Source organism: Cetorhinus maximus, chromosome 23 (genome assembly GCF_964194155.1).
Source record: "Cetorhinus maximus chromosome 23, sCetMax3.hap1.1, whole genome shotgun sequence".
Classification (NCBI taxonomy): Eukaryota; Metazoa; Chordata; class Chondrichthyes; order Lamniformes; family Cetorhinidae; genus Cetorhinus; species Cetorhinus maximus.
The window spans coordinates 28,591,926-28,611,999 of record NC_135901.1 but is presented as its reverse complement, the minus strand read 5'-3'; the positions used below and the strand labels follow the sequence as shown (position 1 = coordinate 28,611,999).

The 20,074-nt window shown below is 45.3% G+C and overlaps 5 protein-coding genes and 1 pseudogene across 7 annotated transcripts in view; 2 read left to right on the top strand and 4 right to left on the bottom strand.

Moving 5' to 3' along the window:
• LOC144697272 (uncharacterized) overlaps window positions 1–10,348 on the bottom strand; it is a 58,263-nt gene extending 47,915 nt beyond the window's left edge. Inside the window, exon 1 of the mRNA XM_078569217.1 lies at window positions 10,223–10,348. The gene's annotated coding sequence lies outside the window, so the exon portion shown is untranslated. The remainder of the gene's footprint in view (window positions 1–10,222) is intronic.
• Window positions 1–20,074, bottom strand: part of LOC144697207 (uncharacterized) — a 301,742-nt gene that overhangs the window by 22,351 nt on the left and 259,317 nt on the right. The gene's annotated exons all lie outside the window — the stretch shown is intronic.
• The window catches only part of LOC144696975 (uncharacterized), a 404,367-nt gene that overhangs the window by 214,177 nt on the left and 170,116 nt on the right, over window positions 1–20,074 (top strand). The gene's annotated exons all lie outside the window — the stretch shown is intronic.
• Window positions 1,865–6,641, top strand: LOC144697139 (uncharacterized; annotated as a pseudogene). Its single transcript, XR_013580305.1, has 4 exons — window positions 1,865–2,027; window positions 2,386–2,508; window positions 4,244–4,490; window positions 4,540–6,641. The product of XR_013580305.1 is annotated as an uncharacterized LOC144697139 (transcript).
• LOC144697338 (uncharacterized) overlaps window positions 8,532–20,074 on the bottom strand; it is a 264,249-nt gene continuing 252,706 nt past the window's right edge. The window contains exon 2 of the mRNA XM_078569326.1: window positions 8,532–9,349. Within this exon, the coding sequence (XP_078425452.1) occupies window positions 8,626–8,985 (360 nt within the window). The 5' untranslated portion in view covers window positions 8,986–9,349 and the 3' untranslated portion in view covers window positions 8,532–8,625. The remainder of the gene's footprint in view (window positions 9,350–20,074) is intronic.
• The window catches only part of LOC144698460 (uncharacterized), a 404,975-nt gene continuing 403,247 nt past the window's right edge, over window positions 18,347–20,074 (bottom strand). Inside the window, exons 2-4 of the mRNA XM_078570402.1 lie at window positions 19,058–19,916; window positions 18,560–18,691; window positions 18,347–18,422 (exon numbers count right to left, since the gene is read on the bottom strand). Of these exons, the coding sequence (XP_078426528.1) occupies window positions 18,347–18,422; window positions 18,560–18,691; window positions 19,058–19,461 (612 nt within the window). The 5' untranslated portion in view covers window positions 19,462–19,916. The remainder of the gene's footprint in view (window positions 18,423–18,559; window positions 18,692–19,057; window positions 19,917–20,074) is intronic.

Genomic DNA, 20,074 nt, shown 5'->3' with positions numbered 1-20,074 from the left:
GTCTCAGCAAGTGGGGTGAATGAGTGAATCCCTTCCCACACAGGGAGCAGGCGAACGGCCTCTCCCCAGTGTGAATTCGCTGGTGGGTCAGCAGATTGGATGAAGCACAGAATCCCTTCCCACACTCAGAGCAGGTAAATGGCCTCTCCCCAGTGTGAACCCGCTGGTGTTGCAGAAGATTTGATGAGTGTTTTAATCGCTTTCCACACACGGAGCAGGTGAATGGCCTCTCCCCAGTGTGAACTCGTTGGTGTGTCTGTAGGTGGGATAATTGACTGAATCCCTTCCCACACTCAGAGCAGGTGAAAGGCCTCTCCCCAGTGTGACTGCGCCGATGAGTTTCCAGCGCAGATGGGAAACGGAATCCTTTCCCACAGTCCCCGCATTTCCACGGTTTGTCCATGATGCAGGTGTCCTTGTGACTCTGCAGGTTTGATGATCAGTTGATGCCTTGTCCACACACACAGAACACAGTCTCTCCCCGCTGTGAATGGTGTGATGTGTTTTTCAGGCTGTGTAACTGGTTAAGGCTCTTTCAACAGTCAGTGCACTGGAACAATCTCACTCGGGTGTGTGTGTCTTGGTGCCTTTTCAGTCACATTGATGTTGAAAACCTTTTGAAGCAGACAAATATTTCTCTTTCTAGAAACAAAAGTCAATGATATTTAGGTCCTGCTAAATCGAGTGACTCGGTCAGGTTCTGGCCTGACATTTGGTTTGAGATTTCTGTCTGCAAATCCTCTGCTTCCAATTTCCTGTAAAAGGAGTTTACAAAAGTCATCACTGTCAGTGCAGGATAGAAATTCAGAACACACAAGTCTCGTTTCTAGAGGACATTCTTTCTTCTCATATTTGGGCTGCCCACTGAATGGAAATAATGGCTGTATCACTGGTCTTAAAATGGGTGTAATCTACAGGACTGTTTCACTGGGTTAAGATGCAGGCAATGCAAGGAAGAAAAATATTTAGGTAGCAAATCATCATGACCTGGAACCCGCTCCCTACGAGGGTGGTGGATTCAGAGAATTGAATGGGCACTTGAAGCAAATAAACTTGCAGGGGAACGGGAATATAGAGGGGGAATGGGATTGACTGGATTGCTCTACAGAGAGTCAGTGTGGACTCAAGTTCCCACATGGACTTCTTCTGAGCTGCAATGACTATGACTGGAAATATGTAACGCAGCTACAGTAATATATTAGAAGACTACAAATAACAATCAATGCACTTTATTACAGAACCATAAATAACATATCTAATATGTACCATATAGCAACACTGGACATATCTCTGCCCTGTCCCCTTAAATGTCAGCCATCTCGTGGGGAAACCACCCCTTTAATTGTGAACATTAGGAAAGGGACCATCCTTTTAGCCAGAAAAATAAATGTGTCAAGCTGAGGGAGCAAAGGATGTCAATGTCTTTAAGAGAGAGAGACCTGGGCCAACCTTTCCAGAGTCTGCTCCCTCCCTGGATTCACTTCCTTTCCCTTCAGTTCCTGCAAGTCAACAATTTCCCCCCAGAATGAGAAAAGAAATGGAAAGGGGGAGAAAAGAAAGTGTTTTACTCACAGATGTTGGACACAGGAGGAAGTTTCAGTCTGTTTGAAGCTCAATCTTCATTCACACAAAGCCCGCGCTCTGATTGACTGGAGGACCAGAGTCCTTCCGGTCCTCCAATCTTCCCATTGGTCAGCCCTCAGCATTAAGGGAATGGGCGGGCTGTCCCCCGCACATGCGCAGCTTCCCCTCTCCCGAGCTCTCCAAACGGCTTCTCGCTCTGGCCGAAGCTGTCAGCCGGTTGCCTGGAAACCTTGGCTCGAGGAGGTGGAGGGGGAGGGGGAAAAATGGGTGGGGGCGGGGCTCCCGTGTCCGCCCGCCTGGCCTGCGGACTGGAACCCGAGCACGTCACCGCGGAGCAGAGTGATTCCTATTGGCTGATTCAGGCAGGGTTCCTTTGTGGACGTCACAATGCGGAAGTTGGACAATGAGTTTCAGACTAAAACTTCTTCTTGTGTCCAACATCTGTGAGTAAAACACTTCCTTTTCTCCCGCTTTCCATTTCTTTTCTCATTCTGGGGCTAAATTGTTGACTTGCAGGAACTGAAGGGAAAGGAAGTGAATCCAGGGAGGGTGCAGACTCTGGAAAGGTTGGCCCAGGTCTCTCTCTCTCTCTCTCTCTTAAAGACATTGACATCCTTTGCTCCCTCAGCTTGACACGTTTATTTATCTGGCTAAAAGGATGGTCTCTTTCCTAATGTTCGCTATTAAAGGGGTGGTTTCCCCACGAGATGGCTGAAATTTAAGGAGACAATATCAGGGTGTTTAACTGTCCTGTATTTTAAGGGATTGCTCCTTATTTTACCTTTTGTCCCGTATTTCTAGGACAGCCTGTGGGAAACTGATCACGGGAGTCTTCAGCGTGAGTTTGAGTGATTCGAGTGAGACGTCAAGTGAGCAAGTCGGCCAGCAGAGGGATGATGATGCTTTGATTGGACTAGATAAGTTGTAAGTTTTAGTTGATTTTAAACCCCGCCCCTCCCACTATGATTGTATCAGGACCCCTCCTACCCACCCCCTCTCTCATATTGAAACCCAGCCCACGCTCAACTTGCTCTCATGGTCACAAGCATCCCACCCCAACGCATGCATCCAGCCCCACATTTGAAGGGTCCCTTATTTTATTTCATAAGAATTCTGTCCCCTGGAGAACACAGTGCTAGGGGGCAAAGATATGCCTAATGTTGTGATAGGGATGTTATGACGTGGCGGATGATGTGTGCCAGGTGGATCAAATCCACAAGGGAAACTTGGCCACACTATCACAACAGTTTTGCAATTTCTATTTATTATGAGAAGATGTGCACTGAATTCAGAAATAAGGAGTCCACTAAGACCTTTAAAGATTTTAAAAATTAAATTAAAATATTTATTAACAGAATAAAAGATTTCAAACACATACATAAGACTACCATTGCTTAATACTATAACAAATCCTAAAATTCCTAATAAAACTGACTCTAAATTACACATCCTCTTTAATGCAACAATCCAAAATAGATTTTAAATTTAAAAAACAAGTCAGCAAGTTACCACAGTACACACTTGACAGTGGACTTCCAAAATGTTGTCTCCAACTTTAGTCACTGGACACAGTAGACTTATGCACAAATGGGTGGAGGCTTCCTGAAGGCTGTTTCACACACTCCTACTAGATTTTACATGGCCCCCCAACATAACCTTTCATTCTCCTTTATATATGTTTCTCTCTCTTTAATATGTAAATTCCATTGTTCCATAGGTCTTTGGAACTTTACCTTTCCGATGCTATAAAAACTTTTCATGTTGCCAATATTGCCAGTAACCTTTGGGAAAAATAAACACACTGGTTAGCCCTGCTTATCTGGCTCGTTGTAAAAATCCTAACGTCCCTTTGAAATCCAAACAACCCCTTCACTTATCTAAAAATGCAAATTCCCTTCACGCCTTACATGCTAAGACCAAATCGATGTTTATAAATTAGCATTCAAGTACATTTCTACACCTAACTTCTTTTGATAATTTCAATCTTGCAGTCTCCCTGACTCCAAATGTAATTAAATCACACAGACAGAACCATCCACACTCACACCCATAAACCTACTTGACAATAAACCAGAATAATAGTGAAAATCATCATACTTTCGTAATGGGGGACACTTTAGATATATTATTTATAGTTTTGTCCTAAAGTTCATTTGTTATACTTCTAGTCTTATAGGACAGTACTGTAGCTACCTAATATATTTCCAGTGATAGAGTCATTATGACACAGAAGGAGTCCATTTAACAACTCAAGTCCATACTGACTCTCTGTAGAGTGATCCAGTCAGTCCCAGTCCCATTTCCTTCAAGTGTCAATTCAATTTCATTCTGAAATTATTGAGTGTCTCTGGAACCACCACCCTCATCGGCAGTGGGTTCCAAGTCATCACCACGGGCTGTTGAAATAAAGTTCTTCCCCACTGCACCATGTATCTCTTATCATGTAATAGAGAACTGTGTATTATACACATTTTTAGTGCAGTACTATTGGGAGTATATTAGATACAGCAGAGTGAGAATGTAGTGAGAGTGTGTGGCATGGAGATTTACTGCTTTTGGGGAATGAGAGAGGAAAGAATGTTTGTTATAAATTAGAATTGTCTGTTCTGAATTTCTATCCTGTACTGACAATAACAACTTTTGTAAACTTCTTTAGCAGGATATTAGAAGTGGAGGATTTGCAGACAGCAATCTCAAACCAAACATCACGTCAAGATCTGACAGACTCAGTTGACTCATCAGGACCTGAATATGATCAGCCTTTGAATCTAGAAGGAGAAATGTTTATCTGTTCTGTCTGCTTCAAAAGGTTTTAAGCATCAGTGTGACTGGAAAAGCACCGAGACACACATACCCGAGTGAGGGTGTTCCAGTGCTCTGACTGTGGAAAGAGCTTGAACCAGTTACTCAGCTTGAGAAAAACATCACATCATTCACAGCGGCGAGAGACTGTACACTGTTTTGTGTGAGGACAAGGCTTCAACTAATCGTAGAACCTGGAGAGACACAAGGCCACGCGCACCATGGAGAAACCGTGGAAATGTGGGGACTGCGGGAAGGGATTCAAAACCCCATCTGTGTTGGAAACTCATCGACGCAGTCACACTGGCAGAGGCCTTTCATCTGCTCTGAGTGTGGGAAGGGATTCACTCAGTCATCTCACCTGCAGACACACCAGCGAGTTCACACTGGAGAGAGGCCGTTCACCTGCCCTGAGTGTGGGAATGTATTCAGTCAGTTATCCAGCCTGCAGTCACACCAGCGAATTCACACTGGGGAGAGACCGTCCGCATGTTCTGAATGTGGGAAGGAATTCAGGAATACATCCCAGCTGCGGAGACACCAGTGAGTTCACACTGGGAAGAGGCCATTCCCCTGCTCTAAGTGTGGGAAGGGATTTAGTGAATCATTCCTCCTGCTGATGCACAAGCGAGTTCACAGCGGGGAGAGGCCATACACCTGCTCTGAGTGTGGGAAGGGATTCGCTCGGTCATTCTACCTGCTGACACACCAGCGAGTTCACACCGGGGACTGGCTTGTCTGTTCTGAATGTGGAAAGAGATTCACTCGGTCATCCGCCCTGCAGACACACCAGCGAGTTCATACTGGGGAGAGGCCATTCCCCTGCTCCAAATGTGGGAAGGGTTTCACTCAGTCATCCGACCTGCAGAAACACCAGCGAGTTCACACTGGGGAGAGGCCATTCACCTGCTCTGAGTGTGGGAAGCGATTCAGTGATATATCCACCCTGCTGAGACACCAGCGAGTTCACACGAGGGAGAGGCCTGGTGTGTCACTGGCTCTGAGTGTGGGAAGAGATTCACTTGTTCATCCGAGCTGCTGACACACCATGACAGTCACACTGATTAGAGACCTTTTAGATGCTGTGACTGTGGCTTTCGATTGTGTGAATTGAGGTTAAGTATATACAGGTGGACATCATGGATTGAGCACATATAAAGAGATCCTGACTGACATAGAGTGTAGTGGAGTCAGGAGGTATATACCCGTAATGTTTCACTCAGCGAATAAATCTATACCAAGTAAAGATTGGCTCCGGTTTCTTCCTTCACCATCAGGCTGTTCGGATTATAACATGGTAACAGAGAATGCTTGTCTAATGGTGAAGGTTGGAAACTAAAGGAAAACAAAATTTCAGACAGAAACTTACAACCTGAGTAGTTTTTGTGAGAAATGGCTGAAAGCAAGTGGAAATTGTCAGGGTCTAATTACCCGCCGATGTTCTCGGAGTCTGAGCCACACGACCAGTGGAAGAATGAAGTGGAGATGTGGACACGGGTTACGTCCCTACCAAGGAGGAAACAAAATCTGGTCTTGGCATTGTCACTTACCAACAAAAGTAAAATCAGAAGCAAAGTATTTAGTGAGCTGGATGCCTGTCAGTTGGATACTGATGAAGGTTTGGATCTTCTATTCGGGTTCATTGATGAGATTTACAAGAAAGATGATCTATTGGATGCCTATGAAGCATAGTTGGACTTTGACAGGTTTCGAATGAGGGTGAAAACATCTTTAGCAGATCTGGATATCTCAACAAAAGACAGGATTGGAACAGCGCTAATAGGTGAATGAACCCCAGGAATGACCAGGGAACAGTTAACAGGTGTTTCAGGTCTGACTCAAAGTATCATTATGTGATGAACTGCCCAAAGTGGAAAATCAGGGTCTTCGAAGTGACACATGATACAGAGAATTCTGAGGCTGAAGATGATGATGATGATCACTCTGAAGTAATTGTACTACTCAGAAGGAGCTTTGGTCCGGTGATGAGTATGTTAGTCACAGACTCATTCAACTGTGCTGTGTTAGATAGTGGCTGCACCTCGACAGTATGTGGATCAGACTGGTGAACATGTTACCCAGATTCACCTCATCGTGAGGATCGACTCAAGGTTAAGGAGTATGAAAGTTCTGGTTTGGTGATGTCAACACATTGAAGTCACTAAAAAGAGTGGGGATTCCCTGCAAAATAACTTCAGTCAGCCTCTTTATCAGTGTTAACTGTTAGACTTCACCTTGATGACACATTTGTGTAATTAATAAGGCTTATATTACCAAATTATACTGTATGTAGCTTAACGGTGAACTGTCTTCAATTGCCTGGCTCTTTCAGTTCCAGATACTGTAATGTAGCTTTAAGGAAAAAAAAACTGGTGTTAAGGTCAGGAAGGGGTCAGAGCACCAGGTGTTCCAGGACACCCTGATTAGATACAAGTTATAGTTCACAGTTAGAAGGGACTCCAAGCTGATTGGCTCAATTTGTTGTGGGGAAATGAGGAACACTTTTCCCATTGGTCAAGAGTCACAAATATTTGTTTAAGAAGTTGTTAGTTTTGTTGAACAGCTGCACCAACATGGGTTAAATGTTACAAAGTTACCTTCAAAAAAGCCAATTTGGTACCTCGAGTCCATGCTGACTCTCTGTAGAGCAATCCAGTCAGTCCCATTCCCCCTCTATATCCCCGTATCCCTGCAAGTTTATTGCCTTCAAGTGCCCATCCAACTTTCTTTTGAAATCGTTCATCATCTCTGATTGCACCACCTCATAGGCAGCGAGTTCCAGGTCATTCTCACTCGCTGTGTAAAAAAAAACTTCTTCCTCGCATCCCCCCCACATCTCTCACTTAAAACCTTCAACCTGTGTCCCCTTGTCCTTGGTGGGAACAGCTTTTGGGCCTGTTGTAAAATGATAATTGGTCAATTTGGTTCCTAGATTAATTTAATTGGATCCCCAATTACTTACACCACCTTCTCTCATTACCTTAGACAGGTATACCACAGAACTGTTTGACACTATCCCTTTATCTGATTCTACACCATCCCTTATTCATACAGTTTCAAATGTTGAGGCTAATCAGAGCTTAAAGGTCTCTCTTGCCAGTACATTTAACATCATTGCACATTCTTTACAAACACAGAAATTAAGGTTTTACATGTTCACAGCAAATAAAATTCAATCTTTTACTTTAACTACTAATTCATTATTATTCAATATTTGTTACTGTTTGTTAATTAAAACAGTAATTGTGGAAAAAAGAGACGTCGAAGTTTTTCATCTTGCACTCACCAGAACATTCGCAAGAATATCAAATGTGAAGGGAACAACAATTTATACTTCATGAGAGGAGTGTGCTGATCGGTTGGCAAATGGACTCTGATTGGTGGATGCATTGCCATGGAGAATGCACCATTTAACAGATGACTCGTGTCGTTCTCATAAATCCTCACTCCAGCCTCGAGGCTCAATGGAACAGAGACAAATGCATTTATTTCAGATCCACCTGTAGTGGTAGGAAAAACACTATTTACTACCAGGATAAAATAAATGTGCTTCATCAGCTTTTGTGGATCATTTCAGTGGAAATATGCACTCCCGGGCTCAAAGAGCATCAGCCCACTGGGAGCAAAGTCACGAGACCGGCCAGTCCAGCAGAAAAAAATCCTCTGTCCCTCCCACTTCACTACGTGTCAGAATGAACATGTTTCTGTTCTGGATGTGATTAACAACAGCAATAACAGCAGAATCCAACCCCTGTAATCACTTGTGAACTCGCTGGGGTGTCAGCAGGTGTGTTGACTGAGAGAATCCGTTCCCACACTCAGAGCAGGTGAATGGCTTCTCCCCAGTGTGAGCTCACTGGTGTATCCACAGGCTAAAGAACTGACTGAATCCCTTCCCACACTCAGGGCAGGCGAATGGTCTCTCCCCGCGTGAACTCGCTGGTGTCTCAGCAGGTTGGATGAATCAGTGAATCCCTTCCCACACTCAGAGCAGGTGAATGGCCTCTCTCCACTGTGAGCTCGCTGGTGTCTCAGCAGGTTGGATAAGTGATTGAATCGCTTTCCACACAAAGAGCAGGTGAGCGGCCTCTCCCCAGTGTGAACTCGCTGGTGCATCACCAGGTTGCAAGACTGAATGAATCTCTTCCCACATACAGAGCAGATAAATGGCCTCTCCCCCATGTGAACTCACTGGTGTGTCAGCAGGTGGGATGTATGACTGAATCCCCTGCCACACTCCTAGCAGGTGAATGGCCTCTCCTTGGTGTGAACTCGCTGGTGTGTCAGCAGGTGGGATGTATGACTGAATCCCCTGCCGCACTCCGAGCAGGCAAATGGCCTCTGCTTGGTGTGAACCCGCTGGTGTGTCAACAAGTGGGATAAATCCCTGAATCCCTTCCCACACTTGGAGCAGGTGAATGGCCTCTCCCTGGTGTGAACATGCTGGTGTTTCCGAAGGGTGGATGAATCAGTGAATCCCTTCCCACACATGGAGCAAGTGAATGGCCTTTCCCCAGTGTGAATGCGTCGATGAGTTTCCAGCGCAGACGGGAACCGGAAACCCTTCCCACAGTACCCACATTTCCACAGCTTCTCCATGATACAGGTGTCCTTGTGACTCTCCAGGTTTGATGATCAGTTGAAGCCTCGTCCTCACACAGAACATGTGCACAGCCTCACCCCGCTGTGAATAGTGTGATGTATTTTCAGGCTGTGTGACTGGTTAAAGTTCTTTCCACACTCATTTCACTGGAACACTCTCACTCGGGTGTGTGTGTCTCGGTTTTTACCCAGTCACACCGATGATGAAAACCTTTTGAAGCAGCCAGAACAGATAAACATTTCTCCTTCCAGATTCAACAGCCGATGATATTCAGGTCCCGACGAATTGGATGACTCTATCAGATCTTGACACAATGTTTGGTTTGAGATTTCAGGCTGAAAATCCTCCCCTACTAATATCCTGTAAAAAGTGTTCACAAAAATCATCTGTCAGGACAGAATACAAATTCAGAACCGAAAATTCTAGTTTCTATGGAACATTCATCCCTGACTTGTTCCCAACATCTATAAATCTCCATCCCACACACTCTCCCTCCATTCTCACTCTGCTGTATTTAATATACACACTCCCAATTGTCCAGAAGGGGCCAATTCATGCTGATCGACAGATGCAAACTCATTGCTTCCTGTTCATAATGTGAAAATCATCATATAAGTTTATTTCCTGATCAGAGATATTGGGAAAATCTGAAGAAGGATTTTTTTAGGTAGTGATTTTTCATGATCAGGAACTTGCTGCCTACGAGGGTAGGTGGAAGTGGAGGCGATTCATGATTTTAAAATGAAATTGGATGGGCACTTGAAGGAAATAAACTTGTAAGGAACGGGGATATAGAGGGGGAATGGGACTGACTAGGTTGCTCTACAGCGTCGGCATGGACTCCAATTGCTAAGTGGGCTCTTCTGTGCTGTAATGACTCCATCTCTGTTACTAAAGAACCATAAATAACATACACTAGACATATCTCTGTCCTATATTAATTTACTGTCCCCTCAAATGTCAGCCATCTCCTGGGGAAACCACCCTTTTAATTGTGAACATTAGGAAAGAGACCATCCTTTTACCAGACAAATAAATGTGTCAAGCTGAGGGAGCAAAGGATGTCAATGTCTTTCAGAGACAGAGAGAGAGAGAGAGACCTGGGCCAACCTTTCCAGAGTCTGCACCCTCCCTGGATTCACTTCCTTTCCCTTCAGTTCCTGCAAATCAACAATTTGCTCCCAGAATGAGAAAGGAAATGGAAATGGGGAGAAAAGAAAGTGTTTTACTCACAGATGTTGGACACAGGAGGAGGTTTTAGTCTGTGTGAAGCTCACTCTTCATTCACACAAAGCCAGCACTCTGATTGGCTGGAGGACCAGAGTCCTTCGTGTGCTCCAGACTTCCCATTGGTCAATCCCTCACCTGAAGCGAATGAGAGGCGTAACCCCACCTGGTAGGGACTTTGCCCCCCCACCCCCACCAGCCGCGCTGAGCTGTTGTCCAATGGGAAAGGCTGGAAAAGCGAACAGACAATGGCCCCCGGTCAATCAGGGCGCGGGATTTGCGCAGGTCCCCATCTCACCCCCGCACATGCACATTCATGCCAAAAACCCGCAGGCTCACATGCTCAGTCCATCGTCTCCCCAGCACATGCGCAGCTTCCCCGCTCCCTTGGACATGCGCAGTCCCGGGCCGCCCGCCCGCATGACGTATAGAGCGATTTCCCCAGCACCTTGGATTGTGGGAGTTGCGGGCGCCATTATTCATCCGGAGCCCAGTCGCCAAACTGCTGGGACTGGGATGGAAAGTGGGGGTGGGGGGCGCAGTGACCCCGCCCTGTCATGGGGGTAATCACTGGATTTGATTGTGACGTCCCCTTAGCAAAATAGTTTATTAACTTCAGGTGTAAAGATTCAGACACCTGGGTGACATATTGGGGAGGGCAATCGGTGAGTGTGAAACTGAACCCGAGAGTCAGTACCTTAAGGGACGAGAATTGGGGAAAAAGCTGGAGGAGGATAGTAGCATGAATTAGTGTTTAAATAATAGGGTGTAGGTAGCCTGTGACTGTCTCCTAATTTTTTTAATTCGTTCCAGATGGATTAAAAGTATTCATTTAATACCTCAACCTTGGCCCCTTCATCCATGTGTTAATTTCCTTTAGGTCCCTAATTGGACCTATTCCACTTTAACACCTTTTTACTATTTACATGTCGATAGAAGACATTGGGATTCCCCTTTATGTTGGCTGTCAGTCTTTTCTCATAATCCCTCTTCGCTTCTCTAATAAGTTTTTTCACCTCCCCTCTGAACCGCCTGTATCCCTCTTGGTTCACAATTGTATTTTCTACCTGACACCTGTCATAAGCGCACTTTGTCTTCTTGATCTTCATTTCAATCTCCTTTTTCATCCAGGGACCTCTGGAATTGTTTGCGCTACCTTCTCTTTTGATGAAATATACCTTGACCAAGGACCCAAACCAATTTTGTGAAGGTCGCCCATTGTTCAACTGCAGTTTTTCCTGCCAATCTTTCGCTCCACTCTATCTGGCCCAACTCAGCTCTTGTCCAGTTAATAATTCTTACTGTGGATTGCCTATCGTCCTTTTCTATCATCATCCTAAAACATACAATACAATGATCACAGTCTCCTAAATTTAAAAAAAAATCATTTATGGGATGTGGGTGTCGCTGGCTAGGCCAACATTTATTGCCATTTCCTAATTACACTTATTCAGAGGGCATTTAAAAGTCAACCACATTGCTGTGGGTTTGGAATCACATGTCAGCTAGACCATGTAAGGACAGCAGATTTCCTTCCCTAAAGGGCATTAGTGAAGCAAATGGGTTTTTACAACAATTGGCAGTGGTTTCATAATCATCATGAGACATTTTAATCCCAGATTTTTATTGAATTCAAATTCCACCATTTGCTGTACTGGGATTCAAACCTGCGTCCTTAGAACATTACCTTAGGTGCCTGTATCACTAGTCCAGCGACAATACCACTATGCCATCGCCTCCCCAAAAAATGCTTCCCAACTGACATTTAAGCCATTCCCTGGTTCATTCCCCAGGGCACTGCCTTGATCAACCAGAGCCTGGTTTGCATTTAAACAAAAGTTTGGCAGTAAACCATTTCCGAGATCATTGTGCATGGCAACGCCTCTGCCATTCAGAGTCTACTTGCCAACCAATCAGCACTCTCTTCCCATGCAATATAAATTGTTGTTCCATTTACAATTGGTATTCTTGCAAATTGTCTTGATGAGTGCAAGACAAAAAGCATTGACGTCATGTCTCTTTCTTCAGCAGTACTCAGGTTCTGTGCTACCAAATGACTATTTGTACTGGATTACTTGATTAGAGCTACACAGGGATGTGAGGAGAAACTTTACTTAGACAGTGAGTTGTGATGATCTGAAACTCGCTGCTGATGAGGATGGTGTTAGCGGAGACAATCAATGATTTCAAAATGAAATTGGATGGCCACTTGAAGGGAATAAACTTTCAGGGCAACGGGCATACAGAAGGGGAATGGTACTGATTGGATTACTCTACAGAGAGTCAGCAAGGACTCAAGTTACCAAATAGACTCCTGTGCCTTTATGACTCTATGATTGGAAATATATACAGCACTATATTACAAGACTATGAATAAAATACATGTTCTTAATTAGAGAATCATAAATAATATGTACCATTATATTAACACTAGACTATACTATATCCTAAATTGCTATAATGTCACCTGAACGTCAGCCATCTCCTGGAGAAACCACCCCTTTAATTGTGAACATTAGGAAAGAGACCATCCTTTTGGCCATCAAATAAATGTGTCAAGCTGGGGGAGCAAAGGATGTCAGTGTCTTTAAGAGAGAGAGAGACCTGGGCCAACCTTTCCAGAGTCTGCACCCTCCCTGGATTCAATTCCTTTCCCCTCAGTTGCTGCAAGTCAACAATTTGCCGCCAGAATAAGAAAATAAATGGAAAGGGGTTGTGGGGGGGGGGAATTTTTTATTCACAGACATTGGACTCAGGAGGAAGTTTTAGTCTGTGTGAAGTTCAACCTTCATTCAGAGAGAGGAGCAGCAGCTTTACTGGGCAGCAAAGAGCAGGTGAACAAACTCATTATCCAACTTCTGCATTCAGACAATGGGGAAGCTCTGATTGGCTGGAGGACCAGAGTCCTTTCGGTCCTCCAGTTGTTCCCATTGGTCAATCTGCCACATGAAGCTAATGAGGGAGCAGAATCCCATGTGGATTTTGTTTCAGTGACAAATGTATCAATTTCAAGCTGCATCAGTGTTTGCTTTGAAAATTGTTTGGATTTCTTTCAGACCCCAAGGGGATCAATGTCAGGTCCCTGGTATCTGCCCGGGTGCGGAGGTGGAGGTGGGGGGGCACAAGACCGGGCCACAATGCCACAAGGGCACAAAGCCGGTGTTCCCGCTCTTCTCGAAGATTCCTCGGCTGGGAGGGGAGGAGTCGGGACATCGACTGGGAATCTGCAAACCATACTCTACAGTAACGAGGATCAAGAAAGAAGGGCAGAGGTCATGGTACATGTTGGTACCAATGACATAGGTAGAAAGAGGGATGAGGCCTTGCATCAAGAATTCAGGGAGTTAGGCAGTAGACTAAAAAGCAAGACCTCTCGGGTTGTAATCTCTGGATTACTCCCAGTGCCACGTGCTAGTGAGCTCAGAAATAAGAGAATAGCACAGATGAATACGTGGCTTAAGAGTTGGTGCAGGAGGGAGGGTTTTAGATTCCTGGATCACTGGGACCATTTCTGGGGAAGGTGGGACCTGTACAAGTGGGATGGTCTACATCTGAACCAAAGTGGGACTAACATCCTTGCGGGCAGGTTCGCTAGTGCTGTTGGGAGGAGCTTAAACTAATTCGGCAGGGGGAGGGGACACAGGATGTGAGCAGAATAGGGACACATCATAATACAGTAACACAATCAAGTCAGAGGGAGTACAGCTGCAATAAGCTTCAAGGGAGTAAGCAAGGCTGGATGGCCTCTACTTTAATGCCAGGAGTATTACAGGTAAAACGGATGAGTTTAGGGTGAGGATTGACATGTGGAATTGTGATATAGTAGCCATCACTGAGATGTGGTTGAGGGAAGGGCAGGGTTGGCAGCTCAACATTCCGGGATATAGAATTTTCAGGCGAGACGGGAGGGGGTAAAAGAGGAGGAGGCGTTGCATTATTAGTTAAGGAGTCTGTTACTGCAGTAAGGAGAGATGATATCTTGGAGGAGGCATCAAATGAAGCTTTGTGGGTAGGGTTTAGGAATAAAAAAGGGGCAACCACATTATTAGGTGTTTATTCTAGACCCCCAGATAGTCATCAGGAAATTGAGGAGCAAATATGTGCACAATTTGTGGAGGTGTGTAAAAACAATAATAGGGTAATTATATTAGGTGATTTCAACTTTCCCAACATTAATTGGGATAGACATAGTGTTAAGGGCTTGGGTGGAGTGGATTTCTTGAAATGTGTACAGGAGGACTTTTTAGGTCAATATGTAGAGGGTCCAACAAGGGACAGTGCATTGCTGGACCTAATTCTGGGGAATGAAGCCGGACAGGTGGCTGAGGTGGTGGTGGGTGAGCATTTTAGTGATAGCAACCACAATATGGTACAGTTTAAGTTTGTTATGGACAAAGAAATCGACAAGTTGCAAAAAAATGTTTTGGAATGGGGGAGAGTGGATTTTAGTAAAATAAGGCAGGATCTGGCCAAGGTAGACTGGGAACAGTTACTTGTGGGGAAATCTACAGAGAACAATGGGGGGTGTTCAAAAAGGAAATGGGGAGGGTACAGGCTCAATATGTTCCCTCTAGGGTGATAGGAAGGAGTAACAAGCCCAGAGAACCATGGATGACCAGAGATATTCAGGTTACGATGAGAAGTAAAAGAGAGGCTTTTAGCAGGTACTAGGGAAGCAAATCAGCAGAGGCATTAGTGGAGTACAGACAATGCAGGGTGGAGCTTAAGAAAGCAATTAGGAGAGCAAAGAGGGGATATGAGAAAGCTCTGGCTGGTAAAAGTAGGGAAAATCCCAAGATATTCTATAAGTATATCAATGGGAAGATAACCAGGGAAAGAGTAGGGCCCATAAGGGACCAAGGGGGCAATCTATGGGTGGAGCCAGAGGACATCACTAGAGTGTTGATTGAATACTTCACGTCCGTCTTCACCCAAGAGAATGAGGATGAAGGTATCGAACTCGGGGAGAGAGACTGCGAGGTTCTTAAGCAAATTGATAAAGGGAGTGACAAGGTATTGGAGGTGTTGGCAGGCTTAAAAGTGGACAAATCTCTAGGTCCAGGTGGTTTGTGTCCCAGACTGCTGAGGGAGGCAAGAGAGGAGATCGCAGGGGCTCTGACCCAAATTTTTAATTCCTCTCTGGCCACGGGGGAGGTGCAAAAGGACTGGAGAACAGCTGATGTGGTTCCGCTATTTAAGAAGGGTTGGAGAGATAAGCCAGGGAACTACAGGCCAGTGAGTCTCACGTCAGTGTTTGGGAAACTGTTGAAGAAATTTCTGAAGGAGAGTATCTATCTCCACTTGGAGAGTCAAGGTTTGATCAGGGATAGTCAGCATGGCTTTGTCAGAGGGAGGTCATGCCTAACAAATTTGATTGAATTTTTTGAGGAGGTGACCAGGTGTGTAGATGAGGGTAGTGCAGTTGATGTAGTTTATACGGATTTCAGCAAAGCCTTTGACAAGGTCCCACATGGGAGACTTATAAAGAAGGCAAAGGCACATGGGATACAGGGTAATTTGATAATGTGGATTCAAAATTGGCTTAGTTGTAGGAGGCAGAGGGTGATGACAGAAGGATGCTTTAGTGACTGGAAGCCAGTGTCCAGTGGCATACTACAGGGATCTGTGCTTGGTCCCCTATTATTTGCCATTTATATAAACGACATAGATGACTATGTGGGGATAGGATTAAGTTTGCGGATGACACAAAAGATTGGCCGGGTGGTTAACAGTAAGGTCGAGTGTCTTGAGCTACAGGAAGATATAGACGGGATGGTCAAATGGGCAGATAAGTGGCAGATGGAATTTAACCCTGAAAAGTGTGAGCTGATACACCTTGGAAGGAGTAATTTGGCAAGGAAGTATTCAATGAACAGCATGGCACTAGGAAGTTCTGAGGAACAAAGGGACCTTGGCATATGTGTCCATAGATCTCTGAAGGCGGAGGGGCATGTTAGTGGGGTGGTGAAAAAGGCATATGGGACACTTGCCTTTATCAATCGAGGCATAGATTACAAAAGTAGGGAGGTCATGTTGGAGTTGTATAGAACCTATGTGAGGCCAAAGCTGGAGTACTGTGTGCAGTTCTGGTCGCCACATTATAGGAAGGATGTGATTGCACTGGAGGGGGTGCAGAGGAGATTCACCAGGATGTTGCCTGAGATGAAACAGTTAAGTTATGAAGAGAGGTTGGATAGACTTGGGTTGTTTTTGTTGGAGCAGAGAAGACTGAGGGGCGACCTGATCAAGGTGTATAAGATTATGAGGGGCATGGACAGGGTGGATAGGGAGCAGCTGTTCCCCTTAGTTGAAGGGTCAGTCACAAGGGGGCATAATTTCAAGGTGAGGGGCAGGAGGTTCAGGGGGGATGTGAGGAAAAACTTTTTTACCCAGAGGGTGGTGACGGTCTGGAATGCACTGCCTGGGAGGGTGGTGGAGGCGGGTTGCCTCACACCCTTTAAAAAGTACCTGGATGAGCACTTGGCACGTCATAACATTCAAGGCTATGGGCCAAGCGCTGGTAAATGGGATTAGGTAGGTAGGTCAGGTGTTTCTCACGTGTCGGTGCAGAGTCGATGGGCCGTAGGGCCTCTTCTGCACTGTGATAGTACATAAGGACATATGCTTCAACCAACAGATCAAGCATGGATGTAAAAGATTCTCCAGCTTTCTCCTTACCCCTGTCCAACTTGTGGACAGTTCTCACTCAGTATTATTTCTCCCAAGCCCTTAATTGACCCAATCCAAATGTTGATCTCTGTTAGTTCAATTTTAGTCACTTTTTGACCATGACCAGTGTGTTTAATTCTATACTGATTGTTATACAGTCAGTTTCCCTCTGGAGTATGTGTCAATGCTTTGATGATGTCAAAATATTGTCTCATTCTCTTGGTCACATTAACCATTTCATGTCATGTTGTTTGTCAAGTAGCTGTGTATGTTTGGGACCCGTTCCTCAGTCCATTTCACCATTAATTTACACGTCCTATTGTCTTCACATGTAACAAATCACATCTGCACACTCACACCGGTATCCCAATGTCAGGCCACATATTCTGAACTTTGAGGTGTGCTTGTCAAAAGACCAAAGTGAGTGTCTGCTTTGCTTATCTCCCCCTGTTGTCGTCCTGATATTTCAGGTGGTGGCCAGGCTGTCAAATGTGGTTTTCATTCAAACAAAATTTATAGGTAAGGATGTAAATATCTCCCAGAGAAATCTATCAACTTATTCATCTCATCTACACCTCCCTGACTTTCACTAGAATGTAGGTGGATACCAGATTGATACATTCCACTGATCACCCGGGTGAGTTACTCCAATTCCTTCACTGTCCAATACAATATATTCATCATATCTTTAAAACAGAAATCAAACATTCCCAATTGATTTCAGGCATTAACATATTGTTTTATTTATTTTAGATGTCAGGCTGGGGTTGTTTCCCTTGAATCCAGGGTGTTGAGGGGAGATTTGATAGAGGTGTACAAGATTATGACAGGTTTAGATAAGGTGGACAAAGAAAAGCTGTTCCCATTCACTGATGGTACAAGGAGGAGAGGGACACAGATTTCAAGTTTTGGGCAGGAGATGCGGGGAGGATGTGAGGAGGAATATTTTTACACAGCGAGCGGTAATGACCTGGAACTCACTGTCTATGAGGGGCAGGGTGGGATGCAGAGACAATGAACAATTTCAAAAGGCAATTGGATGGACACTTGAGGGAAATAAACTTTCAGGGATTCAGTGATAGAATGGGGGAATGGGATTGACTGGATTGCTCTACAGAGAGCCAGCATGGACTTGATGGGCTGAATAGTCTCCTTGTATATCTTAATGACTCCATGATTCAAAGACAGAAAATTCAGCTGCTCCAGTCTCTCCAACTAACTGAAGTCCCTCATTCCTGGTGCCATTGTCGTAAGTCTCCTCTACATCCTCTGGAAGAACTTCACATCTTTCCTAAAATGTGGGGCCCAGATACAGTCAGCACATTTAAAGGGTCTCTCATTGGTGTGAGTGACATGGTGTCTCACCAGGCTGGATGACTGAGGGAATCGCTGCCCACACACGGTGCAGGTGAATGGCCTCTCTCCAGTGTGAACTCGCTGATGTGTCAACAGGTGGGATGATCATGTGAATACCTTCCCATGCACCGAGTAGGTGAATGGCCTCTTCCCACTGTGAGCTCGCTGGTATCTCAGTCGGCTGGATAAATAAGCAAATCTCTTCCCACACTGGAGCAGGTGAATAGCCTCTCCCCAGTGTGAACTTGCTGGTGCATCTGCAGTTTGGACAACTGAATGAATCCTTTCCCACACTCAGAGCAAGTGAATAGCCTCTACCTGGTGTGAACTCGCTGGTGTTCCTGCAGGTTGGATGAACTTCTAAACCTCTTTGTGCGGTGAGAGCAGCTGAGCGGTCTCTCCTCAGTGTGAAAACGCTGGTGGAACATCAGTTCCCGAGAGCTTTTGAAGCTACTCCCACAGTCAGAACATTGAAAAGGTCTCTCATCAGTGTGAGTGACATGGTGTCTCAGCAGACTCGATGACTGAGTGAATCGTTTCCCACACATGGTGCAGATGAACAGACTCTCCCTGGTGTGAACTCGTTGGTGTATCCGCAAGTGGGACGACTGAGTGAATCCCTTCCCACAGTCAGAGCAGGTGAATGGTCTCTCCCCGGTGTGAACCCGTTGGTGTCTCATCAGGTGGGATGAATGAGTGAATCCCTTCCCACACATGGAGCAGGTGAACGGCCTCTCCCCAGTGTGAACTCACTGGTGCATCTGCAGTTTGGACAACTGAATGAATCCTTTCCCACACTCGGAGCAGGTGAATGGCCTCCCCCTGGTGTGCAGTCGCTGGTGTTCCTGCAGGTTGGATGAACTTCTCAGCCTCTTTGTGCGGTGAGAGCAGCTGAACGGTCTCTCCTCAGTGTGAAAACACTGGTGGAACATCAGTTCCCGAGAGCTTTTGAAGCTACTCCCACAGTCAGAACATTTAAAGGGTCTCTCATCAGTGTGAGTGACATGGTGTCTCAGCAGGCTCGATGACTGAGTGAATCGTTTCCCACACATGGTGCAGATGAACAGACTCTCCCTGGTGTGAACTCGCTGGTGTATCCGCAAGTGGGACGACTGAGTGAATCCCTTCCCACAGTCAGAGCAGGTGAATGGTCTCTCCCCGGTGTGAACTCGCTGGTGTCTCATCAGGTGGGATGAATGAGTGAATCCCTCCCCACACATGGATCAGGTGAATGGCCTCTCTCCAGTGTGGCTGCGTCGATGAATTTCCAGCTTTGATGGGGATATGAATCCCTTCCCACAGTCCCCACATTTCCACAGTTTCTCCATAGTGTGGGTGTCCTTAGGTCGCCCCAGATTCAATGAACAACTGAGCAGACCACACACAGAGCATGTGTACAGTCCCTCCCGTGATGTTTTATAAGGTTGCGTAACTGGTAAAAGCTCTTTCCACAGTCAGTGCACTGGAACACTCTCACTCGGGTGTGTCTGTCTCAGTGCATTTCCAATAACACTGATTTCAAAACCATCTGAAGCAGACAGAACAGACAAACATTTCTCCTTCTAGATTCAAAGGCCATTGATATTCAGCTCCTGATGAATTGAGCGACTCTGTCAGATCTTGATGTGACGTTTGATTTGAGATTTCTGTCTGCAAATCCTCTGCTTCTAATATTCTGTAAAAGGAGTTTACAAAAGTCATCACTGTCAGTCCATTATAGAAATTCAGAACAGACAATTCTAGTTTCTATGGAACATTCTTTCCTCTCTCACCCAAAAACTGTAAATCTCTGTCCCACACACTCTCCCTCCATTCCTACTCTGCTGTATCTAA